Source organism: Trematomus bernacchii, unplaced genomic scaffold, assembly GCF_902827165.1.
Source record: "Trematomus bernacchii unplaced genomic scaffold, fTreBer1.1, whole genome shotgun sequence".
Classification (NCBI taxonomy): Eukaryota; Metazoa; Chordata; class Actinopteri; order Perciformes; family Nototheniidae; genus Trematomus; species Trematomus bernacchii.
The window spans coordinates 2327355-2341533 of record NW_022987821.1 but is presented as its reverse complement, the minus strand read 5'-3'; the positions used below and the strand labels follow the sequence as shown (position 1 = coordinate 2341533).

General features: G+C 42.3%; 1 protein-coding gene across 5 annotated transcripts in view; it reads left to right on the top strand.

The window, feature by feature from the left end:
• LOC117498923 (sodium-driven chloride bicarbonate exchanger-like) overlaps nt 1–14179 on the top strand; it is a 31812-nt gene that overhangs the window by 8645 nt on the left and 8988 nt on the right. For 4 of the 5 annotated variants that reach the window (XM_034151112.1, XM_034151111.1, XM_034151115.1 and 1 more), the window contains 13 exons: nt 3316–3397; nt 6616–6759; nt 6899–7040; nt 7353–7513; nt 7887–8075; nt 9895–9983; nt 10253–10410; nt 10551–10638; nt 11277–11423; nt 11972–12072; nt 12901–13075; nt 13484–13617; nt 13765–14010. In XM_034151112.1, coding sequence (XP_034007003.1) covers nt 3316–3397; nt 6616–6759; nt 6899–7040; nt 7353–7513; nt 7887–8075; nt 9895–9983; nt 10253–10410; nt 10551–10638; nt 11277–11423; nt 11972–12072; nt 12901–13075; nt 13484–13617; nt 13765–14010 — 1856 coding nt within the window. Of the gene's footprint in view, nt 1–3315; nt 3398–6615; nt 6760–6898; nt 7041–7352; nt 7514–7886; nt 8076–8368; nt 8660–9894; nt 9984–10252; nt 10411–10550; nt 10639–11276; nt 11424–11971; nt 12073–12900; nt 13076–13483; nt 13618–13764; nt 14011–14179 lie in introns of all 5 variants that reach the window. The other variant, XM_034151116.1, reaches the window with a different exon arrangement.

Sequence of the window (14179 nt, the reverse complement as noted above, 5' to 3'; positions counted from 1 at the left end):
CTGTAAACGCTGGCAGATTAATCTCAACCCAGATTGTTGAGCAGGGATGTTTCTCTGTGGGCTGGTCTGGGGTCAGCATCATGAGGTAGAAACCTGTCTATAAATAGTAGCAGCGACCTGCAGGCGGGAGATTCTGGCTCATCTGTCGTAGTGGGCAGGGTAAAGCTTTGTTTCGGACGAAGCAGAAAAGAGCATAGCAACAGGCTAGAATTAATCAGATTGGTCACTTTTTTTGTATTTTATTAGAATACATTTTTACGTTCAATTTGGGAATTTTTTCCCAGACATCCTTGTAGATTTTTTCAGAAAATTAATTGATTGGGATGGAAACTGGCAACAGAAAGGTAGAAGTGGAAATAGTGGAAATGTATGAGAAGTATTCAAAAACAACCAAACAAATGGCATATATTTGGACTAAGGATGTTGAATATCTCTAAGATGCTAATGCCTTGTAGAGGAGAACATGGGTACTCTGTACACCGTCTGGATGTCAATGGTTACTTTCTCATAACTCACAGTGGGGAGAATACATTTTTTCTCTTTTTCTCTTGCCTCTCAGGGCTATTCAGATCATTTTGGAGCTTTATTTTGCATACTAGCTGCATATATAGATGTATGTGTAGTTCTCATGGGTCTGGGACAGGGAGTGTAACTGAGACTGAGAGTTTCCCTGGGGGCCTGCAGGGCCAGCCCCCTGCTACTCTCCCAGGCTTTCACATCTCTGTTTTTGTGACTTCCATAAGTACAAAAAAAAAGTTTTTAGGAAATGAATTTGTTATTTTGGCCACCCTGGCGTACTGATTGTCTATGATTCCTCTCACAGTAGACACAAAGGATTGATTTGGATGGAATTGTACTGCAGATGCATGGGCGATGACAGAATTACCACATTAGAAAATGTCAGTATTTCAGATGACCATTAACCATCTGCCAGGAGAAATCTAGGCATGTCTGTCTACAGGGACTTGATAATGAATTCTCATCAGGGTCTCTGTGTGTGTGTGTGTGTGTGTGTGTGTGTGTGTGTGTGTGTGTGTGTGTGTGTGTGTGTGTGTGTGTGTGTGTGTGTGTGTGTGTGTGTGTGTGTGTGTGTGTGTGTGTGTGTGTGTGTGTGTGTGTGTGTGTGTGTGTGTGTGTGTGTGTGTGTGTGTGTGTGTGTGTGTGTGTGTGTGTGTGTGTGTGTGTGTGTGTGTGTGTGTGTGTGTGTGTGTGTGTGTGTGTGTGTGTGTGTGTGTGTGTGTGTGTGTGTGTGTGTGTGTGTGGGAGGGGCTCCATCAGCGTCTGTTAATGTCTCTCTACAGTAAGCCCACCATGTCAGCATCTGTCCACACACTCCTCCGATGCTTTGGCTTCTTTTCTCACATGGTCGTCCGTGTGCGGGGGCGTGTGTTTGTCTGTCTGTGTGTGTCTGTGTGTGTGAGTGTGTGTCTGTTTGTGACAGCGTTCCAGTGTTCTTGCTTAATCTCTCAGGATCAGAGATTGATGGCCAGCATCAGCCAGCTTGTCACAACACAGAATGCAACATGTCTCATGTTTTGGCAATATTTGCTGTATTACTCACGCTGTAGAAGGTCCATTTGAAAAGCAGGATTTTTTATATTTCTATAATATTTCTATATATATTTCATAACTGCAGATGCAAAATTTAGACTGAAAAATTATGATTATTTTATTTTACTAATAACATTTCTGTATACTATGCTAGTAAGTCTAGTTTTATGTTCAGAATGGATATTGATCATGTGTTATACAGTTTCCGACAGATATATTGTGTTCATGTGCATGACTTACTAAAGCAGCCATGTGTGAATTTATTTCAAGTACAGCACGGTTACTTTTTTTAACCCTGCTATATTCCAACGTTTTCCTGCTCATTACATGATTGCTAATCGCTTATTTGAAGATTAAGCCTTGTTTCAAACACATTTATCAGACTAACTTATCAGAGTCAGATTGAATGCATATATAGGACACATGTATGCAGAAGTGTTCATGATGGTCAGTATTTGTGAACTCCATATTGATTCCATTCAGGAACTAGGCCATCCGGGGGAAGCCAACAACGATCATCCCTCAATCGCATGTTCATTTTTTAATTTAGATTGCAAGGAGAGCATTCACAGCTCTACAATAAAAAAACAATTTGACCCATTTAAAATAGTGAAACCATGGAAAATCAATAGTTGGTGATCAATGTACGTTGTCTGTCAGGCTGCCCTACCAAAATCAATGCATGGGAAACACTGATAAACTTGGGGGTGCCTTTAACATGTTATGTAATGTCATTAATTGTGTGAAGTCTCGATCTGGTGTATATGTTTAAGCTTGTGTCTGATGATCAAAAAGCTTAGTTGAGCTTAGTGCTTTGTCATGATCTCATAAGAAAAAAATGAACGAAGGGTCGCTGATTCTACATTCGTACATGTTTTACATCAAGGCCCTCTGTACCGCATTATGTCTTCTTGTCAGTAGTAGATCGTGTCAGACTTCACAGACAATAGGGGTGTAAAATGGAAGAAAAGTCATACTTTTTCAGTGCAGTACTCTGATTTTTACATGCAAAGGAAATGCCAGGCTTTGGCAAACTCTCTCTTACGCAGCGTCCACACGGCAGCGTGCGTTGAAGCTTCAACGCTTCTTTCTGCCCATTCACTTTGAATGGGGTGACGTCACGCTTTGCCGAACTGCATTGTGGTTCTTTCGCTTCGCTTTGCTCGCGTTGCTCGCTTCAAAAGTTGAGCAATGTTCAACTTTTGAAGCTTCGACGGATGCGTCAGCCAATCAAATCATTCATTTCTCAAGGTCAGTGCTATTTATAGCGTGGAGTAAGAAAAGCAGTATGCCTCCATTAGCACCAGCCACCAGCCTGTACTCCAGCATCTGCTGCTCCACTTCCTTAGACATCTCCCCTGCCAGAGGCGTGGGTGGTGGAGCATTCACACCATTTAATGCTTACGCACAGTGATGCATCCTTTGTAAACCATGACTCAAACACAGTGTAATCTGGCAATTTGGCTTTTTTTATATTGCAATTGGGTGCCTTTTGTTGCCATGGTGAAAGTCGCTTGAAGTTATGATGCCGAGCTGTGTGTATCATCTTATCATGAGGCGCGTGTGTGGGGGGTGGGGGGGGTGGTCTTATGTAATAGCATTAATGAAATATAGATTTTACTTCAGTGCGGACAAATGCTCCTTACACAGGATCTCCTGTAAAGAGTTGGATACCAATATTAGGGAATGTGCTTATATTAATTATTAACTCTAAGTGATAACGCAAACTGTTCACACCTATTTTGTTTGTGTCTCTTTTTCCAGAGAGCTGATGAGGAGGCAGTGGTGGACCGTGGGGGCACGCGCTCCATGCTCAACACCAACTTTGAGAAGGAAGAACTCGAAGGTAACACCATAAGTGATCATTAATATTAACATTACACAATTAATTATACATCTTTGTGGAGAAGATAAAAGAAAATAGGCACGCGAGGGATTTCTGTATTGTAAGGGGACTCATAGAGTGCCCCTTCAATGAAACACATCGCTATAACACTTACAAAAAAGCTTTAGTGTGAGTATCTGTCGTCGTTTGGAGGTGTATTTTTATTTATGTAAATTGATAGGACGTTGATGTGAGTCCTGCAGAATCAAAGTGTGCGGGCTTTTGTCTCTTTGTGTGTTTGCATCAGCATTTCATCCGTCGTAAAAGAGACAGATTTCTACACCAACAGCATTCTGAATTGACCCAACGTGCTAAAAAAGGTTTTTTGAAAGGTACTTTGGGAAACAGGGAATCACAAAGAGAACAAATATAGGCAAGGTGAGCTTAGGAAAAGTGGGGACAATTACTTATTTATCACTAGAAAAAAACTCTAGATGATAAAGCAAGATGATTTATATATGTGTAACTTTGTATACGAGGGGAACATTTTATTTTTACCAATTAGATCACACATTTTTGTGTAAGTCAAGCGGTGGAAAGGAGGGAATAAAACATCTATTATCTAGAGATTTGGTTCCCCCGTCAGTATTCACTGTATTTTTGTTGCTAGGCAACGTCCTCATAGGAAGCCGGCAAAGCTGTCAGTCTTTGATTCTGACGGTGCCGGCGAGATGGGCTTTCATCTCAAGGACTCCTCATCCTCGAATGATTGTTTCCATAATGACTATCCCTCTGTCTGGTGCTGTGGGAACGCTGACTCTGCGTCAGCAGGAGAGCAGCTCCTCTGAAGTTCACACACTCAGACCCTTTCAGCCCCTTCAACACTCATTCTCATACACCCTTATATTCGGGATAAAAGTAAGAGGTAAGCAGGACATCAAGAACAAAAACAACTTCAAATTACTTTATTGAAAATAGAAAAGGAACATGAAATTGGGCGACATTTTCATCTGTTATTTTACACATACAGAATGTTGTTCATTTTCACTCAATACAACATTAACCGTCCTGATGCCCCAAATACTCGCTAGAGCAACAAATATGGATTAATCTGCTGCTAAAATGAGTCCTCAACAAATCAAACGGAACAAGCATAGCCCAGTAACTGTAACTATGAGGATTAATTTAGAGCAATGATTGTTATGCAACGTCAGAGCCGCGTATCTAGACCCAGTCGTGTGAGGAGAAAGCCCAGCCAATCAGAACGGATGTATTCTGTGGCCCTGAAAGCAGTGTATTCATGAATACACACACAAAGACTTAAAGACATGGAATAGCAGCGCGTCACACACCGCTGCATGAATGCAAGGCTTGACTGACGGAAAAAAGAGAAAACATTGTGTGACATCAGCAGTAGTTCAGGCCTGGAGGAGGCGAGCTATTTATAAGTCATGGCTCATGAGCTCTAGTGCTCCGTTTTCCTCACATACCTGCTACTTCCTGTCTGCTGGAATCTGCTTTACGGTGAAACTTGCTTCATGTGCAAAGTCAGTTTTACCTCTACTTCCGACATACATCATTTACACACTGCTAACAGCAATCTGCTCTGCCTGAATGCGTCTCCAGTAGACAGAGTAAAATACACTTTCAAACTGCAAATACATTTTGACCTCACTTAACCTCTGTCCTGGAATCCTACTGATGAAAGACGAGTGAGTCTCCTTTCAATCGCTGTGATGCCAGAGTGCTCTCAGGTGATTCACGTTATGTCTGTGCATTCATCTGATTACTGCCCTATGATGGGATTTGTCTCCAAGAACAGTTTAAGGAATTCATGTGGGATTTTACTCCCTCATAATAAATGAAAATATACAAAATAAGTCTCACAATAATAAACAGAATAAGCTCATTTATTTCTAAAACCTGCACAAGCCGCACACCCTCCACAAATGGCTTTGGATTTACATTTCAGAGGGTTCCCTAATGTTTGTGTAAATAAGATTATGTTCAAGGGATTTGGTTTAGTTTTAGAAGTGAACAGGACACCATAACGTCAGAGTTTTTCTTTTACCAAAACAAAATAAAAAAGCAATATAAGTGTGTCTTAGTAATGTAAAACTCAAACTAATTGAGGGGAACATGTCCCCCGTCACATGTGAATATTAAACCTTTCATTATATTACAGAATAATAAATCAGAGAATATTTTTATCACTCGATGTAACATGATTGAGCTGCCTGGACTTTAGCAGTGAAGATGGATTAAAAAGAGATCACAGTTAATTATAGACTTCCTTGTCATTTTGGTTTCTTCCTTGTAAAATGATGGTAAAGCAGGGAGCTAATTAATAATCCTCTGATGTAGCTGTCAAGCATCAAACTGCCCTTGGTGTCACATTACGCCAGGGGCAGAGGCATCTCATATGGTGCAGGAGAACGAGGCGTTCAATAGTCCTGTCTGTGTCCGGCCACTGAGACGAGGGCCGGCGGGAACAAGCAGCAGCGAGGCAGCTTGACCGCAATAAAGGAGGAGGAAGTCAGCTCGCATTATCTATGTGTGCACGTACACATACACGCACAGAGAAAGGCCCTTGTGCTCACACGGTACAATATCCTTCCACAGTCCCAGTCTCATTATCTGCTCTGTATTGATTTAAAATACAAATCTGTAAAAGTCCTCAAATTACAAGATCCATTTCAGACTCCTTAAAGAGGACAATGGTTCTATTCAAGCACAGGAGGGCCTGGAGAAAGCAGCTTGCTTGCTTCGCCGTGCTACTACCTTTTGCTGAGTTTCCCAACATGTATTACAATGCCTACATTTTGGTTAGCTCCGAGGTACTGAGTAACCGCATTCCGTCTGTGACCCATTTTGTTCTGTCACCCGCATGGCTTCATACCATTTACAAATGACCTCATTCATCCGGTTCCCTATTAGCAATGGGTTTGAATCTGAAATATTGCCAATTTTGCAAAAGATCTGCCCTCGTCTTGTTGGTCAACCCTCCTCTCACAAAGTCTTGAGTAAAATCTGACTCTTGCTACTCTGGTGTTGCTGATTCAAGGTGAAAATGCAACCCCCCCCCCCCATTGTTAGCTACTTCACTGATTCTGTATGGGTCTTAAAAAACGTCAAAGAATGAATCCATGACATTGTAAAAAGACGGGAAACATCAAACTAGTCTTGAGTTTGAAGGACAGAGCGTAGAGTCTCACATTGTCTGGTGCATGTTTCTCCAGGTCACCGCACTCTCTACATCGGGGTTCACGTTCCTCTGGGCAGGAGGTCGCACCGACGTCACCGTCACCATGGACACAGACACAGGAAGAGGTCCAAGGAGAGGGACTCTACAACTGATGATGGAAGAGAATCTCCGTCTCACAGTAGGTCTTAAAATGGACTAAAGTAAACTCTGAACAAGTTCCACCAATGCACATCATGTTCTATTTTTCTGTTTCATATCTGTCCTGTCGCCTTCGCCGCTCCTTTATCTGTCTCCACACACTTTCCCATTTACTATAGCAGACACACCAGCTCAGAGGGTGCAGTTCCTGTTGGGGACAGAGGATGCCGATGAGGAACACATTCCTCATGCCCTGTTTACGGAGCTAGACGAAATCTGCCTCAGGGAGGGTGAGGACGCAGAATGGAAAGAGACAGCCAGGTACACCACTGCAGTCGGCCCCATGGGCTACAGCTGGCCAGATGTGCCAATTCTCCTCTGTTGCACCTGGGAGTTTGATCGTGTTTATTTCTGACTGCAACTTTTTTCACCAAGCTGTTGTTATATAACCATTCCTCCCAGGATGTCCAAACTTAATTTCAAAGCATACACTGTGTCATTTATATATCAGATAGGAGGACACATTCTCTACAATGTCAATCAAATTGCTCATTATAGTGTTTGGAACTGATACTTTTTGTTTTACTTCTATCAAATATAAACATATGATTTATTTATGTGTGATGTGTGCAGGTGGCTCAAGTTTGAGGAGGATGTTGAGGACGGTGGTGAGCGGTGGAGTAAACCCTACGTAGCCACTCTGTCTCTTCACAGCCTTTTTGAGCTTCGTAGCTGCATCATGAACGGCACCGTGATGCTGGACATGAGGGCCAACTCGCTGGAGGAGATCGCAGGTGAACACTTGCAATAATTGAAAATGTCCCATGGTATTGTGTAGCTCAGTGGTTAAAACTATAAACTGCCTTATCTGTTACTATCAACACTTTCTACTTACTTTTGGCAGCAGAGCATTATAACGAGTAAACAGAAGTTCACAAAGACAGTGTTTTCATTTTTGAGGGCAGCAAAGTGTGTTAATCTGATTGTGGGAAAAACTGTGCTGCTGAATAGATCTGGTGAACATAGCCTTGTTTGTGACGATGTTATCAGTCTGAGTGGGTTTTAGTGGGAATAATCAGCTTAGTAGGTACACACTTCATTAGACTTTGTGAATTTGAAATGAACTGTTTAAAGATTAATGTGGAAACCTACATGTATACCTTTCAGATATGGTTCTGGATCAGCACGAGCTGTCAGGTCCTGTAGGTCCGGAAGCCAGGAGGAGGATCCGCGAGGCTCTGCTCAAACAGCACCACCACCAAAACCACAAGAAACTGGCCAACCGCATACCCATCGTACGCTCCTTCGCTGATATCGGCAAGAAGCAATCTGAGCCACATTCCATGGACAAGAATGGTGAGCACACATACACACACACTGCAGTCTTTTCATCACCCTGTTATATTCTCAGCTTTTCCCAACATATATGTTGATGTATGTAAAAATATACAGTATTTCTGTATGCATAATGTTGTAATCCTTTCCATGCTTTTTCCAATGTTTGTCCATTTGTGACTTTTATTGCTGTTTGATCTCATTTTCTCCTCTTGTGTGTTTCTCCATGTGTGTGTGTGTGTGTGTGTGTGTGTGTGTGTGTTGTCCTCTGCTGTATTTGCATGTGTGTGCCCGTGTGTCATTCATTCAAGCAGTGAATGGCCTCTATTATGAAACGGTAACATCTCCCAATCGTATGCTTGAATTCCCCGATATTACTCCACCAAGAAAGGCCTTTTCCTGTTTGGCACGGCCAGGGTGTGTGTGTTGCGTGTCATGTCTGTCCTCCCCTCCATCACGTTTGAGCTCCTCCAGCAGCCACGGCAACATGACCCCAGACACGCCCTTTGGCAATCCCAACACCAAACGCCTTAGTGTTCTTCAGGCAGTTGCACAAGGCTACTGTCCCATCACACATGAAGACACAGAGCAGGAAATCTGCACAGGCAACCAGAGCTCATGCTTTTACACTAAAGCTTAGTTAGCTATACTACCAATAGAATAAACAGGAACACATTAAAGTGGAGAGCATCATCATGAGAGGTTAGAAATGGGTATGCAGTGAAGAAAAGAGAGGAAACATGGTCCTTCAATTCTATTTTTGGAACTTAAAAGTGAAGCAATAAGAATAAAAGCACAGAAATGCACACAGTTTTTTGTTCTTCCAAAGAAAAAAGGGGCATGTGCAGCGTGCCAGTTTTCATGATAATGCTCTCCACTTCTTGTCATTGTGAATGTCAGTGTGTTTAATTACTAAAACCATAAGAGATGTGTGACTCACGCTCTACACTCATAACAGTGACTAATTACTAATAGTGTTAGCTCCTTGCTTAAAATCCATGTTGTGACTTTAAAAACAAGAAATAGCTTATAACCTTTATTTTGTTGCCTTTGGGATTGACATTTAAAGAAACAGTTAACAGTGTGTGGAAATATGTTTATTCACTTTCTTGCAAATAGTTTGTCATACTATGTCATCCCTATTTTTTGTCCACACCCAGCAATCCAGGTTAGTTAAGCTAACCAGCTGCTGGCTTTACTGTAGTCTCATTATAAAACCAACAGCTATGAAAGTTGTATCAATCTTCCCAACTAAATCTCTGTAGGAAAGTGTTTTTAGAATATGCCTTGTTGCACAATTCCTTTAGTGGCAGTAGCATCACTCCTAGCTTTCACAGGTGACGGTTTGAGCAAACCACATGTTTCACAAGTGCTGTGATTTGCTCAAACAGCTGTAACTGGTGCATTCACTTCACACTAAGGACTTGTTTTAAAGGAGCAATCTTTGACTTTTTAAATAAAACCTTTTTGTTGATACACACATTCAAAATTGGAAGTTAAAGATTGTACCTTATTTAGTTTAGTAACCTTGAAAGATAAGCCTAAGGTTTAGCTATAATCACTATCCACTGCGCCAGTGAGCACTCATCAGATTCATATTAAGCTAACTCACCAGGTACACTCTGAAACCATGTACAATATTATCTTTTGTCACTGGGGCTGAACCTTTTCATCAATCAAGGTCCAGCTCCCAAAACAAAAGGGTCCACTGTTGTATCATATTGTTCAGAGAATGTAACTGTACCTCACTCACTGGGGACCTGTGTGGGAAAGAAGTATTTTGATAGGCTGTACCTCCGTGAAAATTGACATGATGTTGCTTTGGTGATCTTCCTCACAGGCCAAACAGTCTCACCTCAGTCCCAGTCGACTAACAATGATGGCAAACAGGACGTGAGCAGAGAAAACAGTGCTGTGGACTTCAGCAAGGTGAGCTCCCAGACCCACCGCTGATCCTGCTGTTTATCTACGGGCACTGATATCTGAGCACATAACTAGTCCTGTATATTTAACCGATTGGGTTACAGGTGAAAGGGTCACCGTGAGCCTCTCACCCAGGGAAAATAAGAGGAATTTAACAGGAGTAAAGCTTGTTTTCTTTTGTTGTTTGGCGTCAAATCCAGGCTGTATTTTGGAATTCTATTCAGCACAAAATATTGGTCTTAAGATACTATTATTGTTTTCTTTCCGTCTCACAGATTGACCTCCACTTCATGAAGAAGATCCCTCCCGGTGCTGAGGCGTCTAACGTCCTGGTGGGGGAGCTGGAATTCTTAGAGCGCCCTGTGGTGGCCTTTGTCCGCCTGTCCCCTGCTGTGCTGCTCAACGGCCTGGCTGAGGTTCCCATCACTACAAGGTTTTACGCTTACTGATGGGAAAAGCACTTCTCTCTGTATTCTGTATCGCTTCTGGATAGATGAGCTGATAATCCCCTGAATGCTTCCTCAGAAAAGGATTTGACTTTTACTCAAACCTGTTGTCCTTTGTGTTGCACAGGTTTCTTTTCATCCTGCTAGGCCCTTTGGGAAAAGGTCCACAGTATCATGAAATTGGCCGGTCTATTGCTACACTCATGACTGATGAGGTGAGGCATAAGTACAACACTTTTTAATAAAACCATGTAAACATATGTACAATAACGACAATTCAACTTACTTGAGCCTTTAGAGCTGAGGAGACACTTGTCTTGGTGCCCCATAAACATTTAAATATGCTCTACTAAATGGACAGCATTTTTAGTATTAGTGATTTTGGATCCCTGCCAAGCTGTCTTGTAAAATAGTTTTTTTCACTATCAAATAAATTAATCCGTACACATAAATTAATAGTTTAATTTTGTAACGTTATAAATGGCATTACGGCAGTTTGTGTAGTGGAGAAACAGTCCTATGAATCAAAAGTCCCCTTACCTGCTCTAGTGACCTGATCTTGGACCTCTGTTAAAAGCAGGGGAATCCTTAAGGGATCAGCAGAGTGTGGCATGCAAACAGCGACAGGATTTCCCACAGTGCAGCTATGAGCTACACTTACTGACCATCATACGAGCCAGATGTTGCTATTTTTTCTTCCTTTTACAACCGTCCTGTGCGATGTATGAAAATAGACGTGTATCCAAATCAGCCTACCTCATACAATGCAGTATATTCTGAATATTGCATGTTGTTTTGTTGTGGAGATATGGACTTTCTGTAAATATACTGAAGAAATTAACTCCCTCCACAGATTTTCCATGATGTTGCTTACAAGGCCAAAGACAGGAATGACCTGGTGGCAGGCATCGATGAGTTTCTGGACCAGGTGACAGTGTTACCTCCTGGAGAGTGGGACCCCTCCATCAGAATAGAACCTCCCAAAAACGTGCCCTCTCAGGTAAACCAATGACAGTACATAACAAACCATTTGTTGTACACATTTATGGACGTAACATAAGGTAAATAGGATGAATGTTTCCAAATTGAAGGAATCATCTGCAGCAAAACAATTAGAGTTATATACCACTGTTATGTCATAATGTGCCTGAGTCCCCTTTGCGACGCACTGCCTTCTGAGAACTATTTAAACATCTGCGTTCACCCTATTACCTACTGCGTTGTACTCTGTGCTTTGATGCCGCTCCCCAGGGTTCTGCTCTCAATCCTCTCAAAGAAACACAATTTTCCTACATTTGTTATTTTTACCGACTTTGAAAATTCGCCATCTTGTTTGGAAGAGCTACCTAACAGAAAGCTGCTTTGGGTGATTAAAAAGTAGTTTTTCTTTTCCTCTCTGTGCAATTCGATTGTTGTGCTGATGAACTCTGTATCAGAAACAGCTACATTTATGAATAAGAGATCATCTGGTGGCAACAAATGTAAGACTATTATTGTTCCTATGATCCAGTCACAGACAGTTGAATGACAGTGATCTTAACCATGCAGGAAAAGCGAAAGATTCCCCCTCTTCCCAACGGAGTGACAGATCTTGGAGAGTCGGAGGACCACGGAGGACACGGTGGGCCTGAGCTGCAGCGCACTGGGAGGTAAGTGTTAGATAGAGACATTGTGATTTGACAGCCTCGAGCTCTTGAAGCTCCTCTTCCTCCCCGTCTTCCTGTCGCCTGATAGCTGCCTCCCTGTCCCCAAACTATAAATATAGCTCTCTTAGAGGCAGACTACTCTACTGGTGCATTATCATTCCTCATGCTATAATGCAACAAAGACCTGTTTAAGATTTAAATAAAGGTTTTACAGATGAAAAAACATCATGTTGTCATTACCTAGAAATCACCTAATGACAGGCAGGAGATTTTTGACCTTCAACTTGGATGAATAAAATGACGTGTGAGACGATAAGTGTATATCTTTGTAGTTTTAATAGCACATGAGTGAGTGATGTGCTGCTGAGCTGTGGTACGGTGCATTACAGGCTCTTACACCGGCTAACATTGTCCGGAAGCTCATTCTCGGCTATCAAACCCCACCAAATCCCTCCCGGGACATTGCTCTACTGCCTCAGACTGGAACAAGCAAACTGTCCCACCCACTGTTTCCATGGCAACCACCTCCTGCTTCTTAACACGGTCCCGGCTCGCTGCAGCACGAGAGCCTACTCACTGTGGTTGAGAGTCTTTTAAAGATAGATGCATGAGTCAGAGGTTATCAGCATTGTAAATGTAGGTCAGAGGGGGCCTGGTACACCAAATAGAAGGTCCTATTATATCTTTACACAGTTCATTTCCAAAAGAAGCAATACAAGCAGATGACCTCCTTATTCCAAAACCCCCAAAATAGTCAGAAAAATGTCCCATTGCAGCAAAAACACTATGTTTTACGAGCGGTTATTTCATGATTTCCCTGTTCCACCACAGGCTTTTTGGCGGGTTGTTCTTGGACATTAAACGGAAGGCCCCTCACTACTTTTCCGACTTCAAAGATGCCATCAGCCTGCAGTGTCTGGCCTCCTTCCTCTTTCTCTACTGCGCCTGCATGTCACCCGTCATCACCTTTGGAGGACTCCTGGGGGAGGCCACAGAGGGACGGGTGGTAAGAAACAACACCTTCATTGCTTATTTTTCTCTTAGAACTTGAACCCTTTCACAGTTTGTTTTCACATTCTTGAAAATAATTGTAACATTTTGTTCACCTAAAAAAGTCCTGTTAATCATACTTATGGTTAAAAAAAACAGAATAGTTCCATTATTTAATTAACAAATTGAGCGTTAAACACAAAGACAATGATAGTTGCATTTTAAATCCAGATATGAACTGATACTCTCCTACAACTCACTCATACAGTATATCTCTGAGTGATGTGTTTATCACACAAGTTGACAATGCCATTCTAGCGTTAACATTTTGCTCAAAGCTCCGCGCTCTTAAAGCACTATGTTTTTCTCCGTGAAGTAACAATGTAAAGCAGTTGAATCAGTCTATTATTTCCTGTTTTCCCAGAGTGCTATTGAGTCCCTGTTTGGGGCGTCCATGACTGGAATCGCCTACTCTATTTTCGCGGGGCAGCCGCTCACCATCCTGGGCAGCACTGGGCCTGTGCTTGTCTTTGAGAAAATCCTCTTCAAGTTCTGCGCGTATGTCATCTTCATTTTCCCTTTTCAGTGCAAATTGTGTTTGTGTAAAAGTAGAATCCTTCTGTGTTTGCTTTCTACTTGAGTTAAGATGCCATATCTAATAGCTTGTGCCTTCACTCACTGTGTGTTTCTGTCCGTCTTTCTCAGTGAGTATGGCCTCTCCTACCTCTCCCTGAGGGCCTGTATTGGCCTGTGGACAGCCTTCTTCTGTCTGCTGCTGGTGGCCACGGATGCCAGCTCGCTTGTCTGCTACATCACACGCTTCACTGAGGAAGCTTTCGCTGCGCTGATCTGCATCATCTTCATCTACGAGGCTCTGGAGAAGCTGCTCCACCTGGGGACGCATTACCCCATCAATAAACACAACAACCTGCAGACTCTCACTCAGTACTCGTAAGTTCTGTTTTGAAATCCACAAGTGCTGCTTTTCTTGATGGTGCAGATCATTTGGAAAATTATCAACAAAGTATTTATTATCCAGTCTAACCCCTTGAAGCTGGAATGATGCTGTCATCGTTGCATGCACATTGACCCGGAGCACATGAAAGTGTTTTGCAGCATC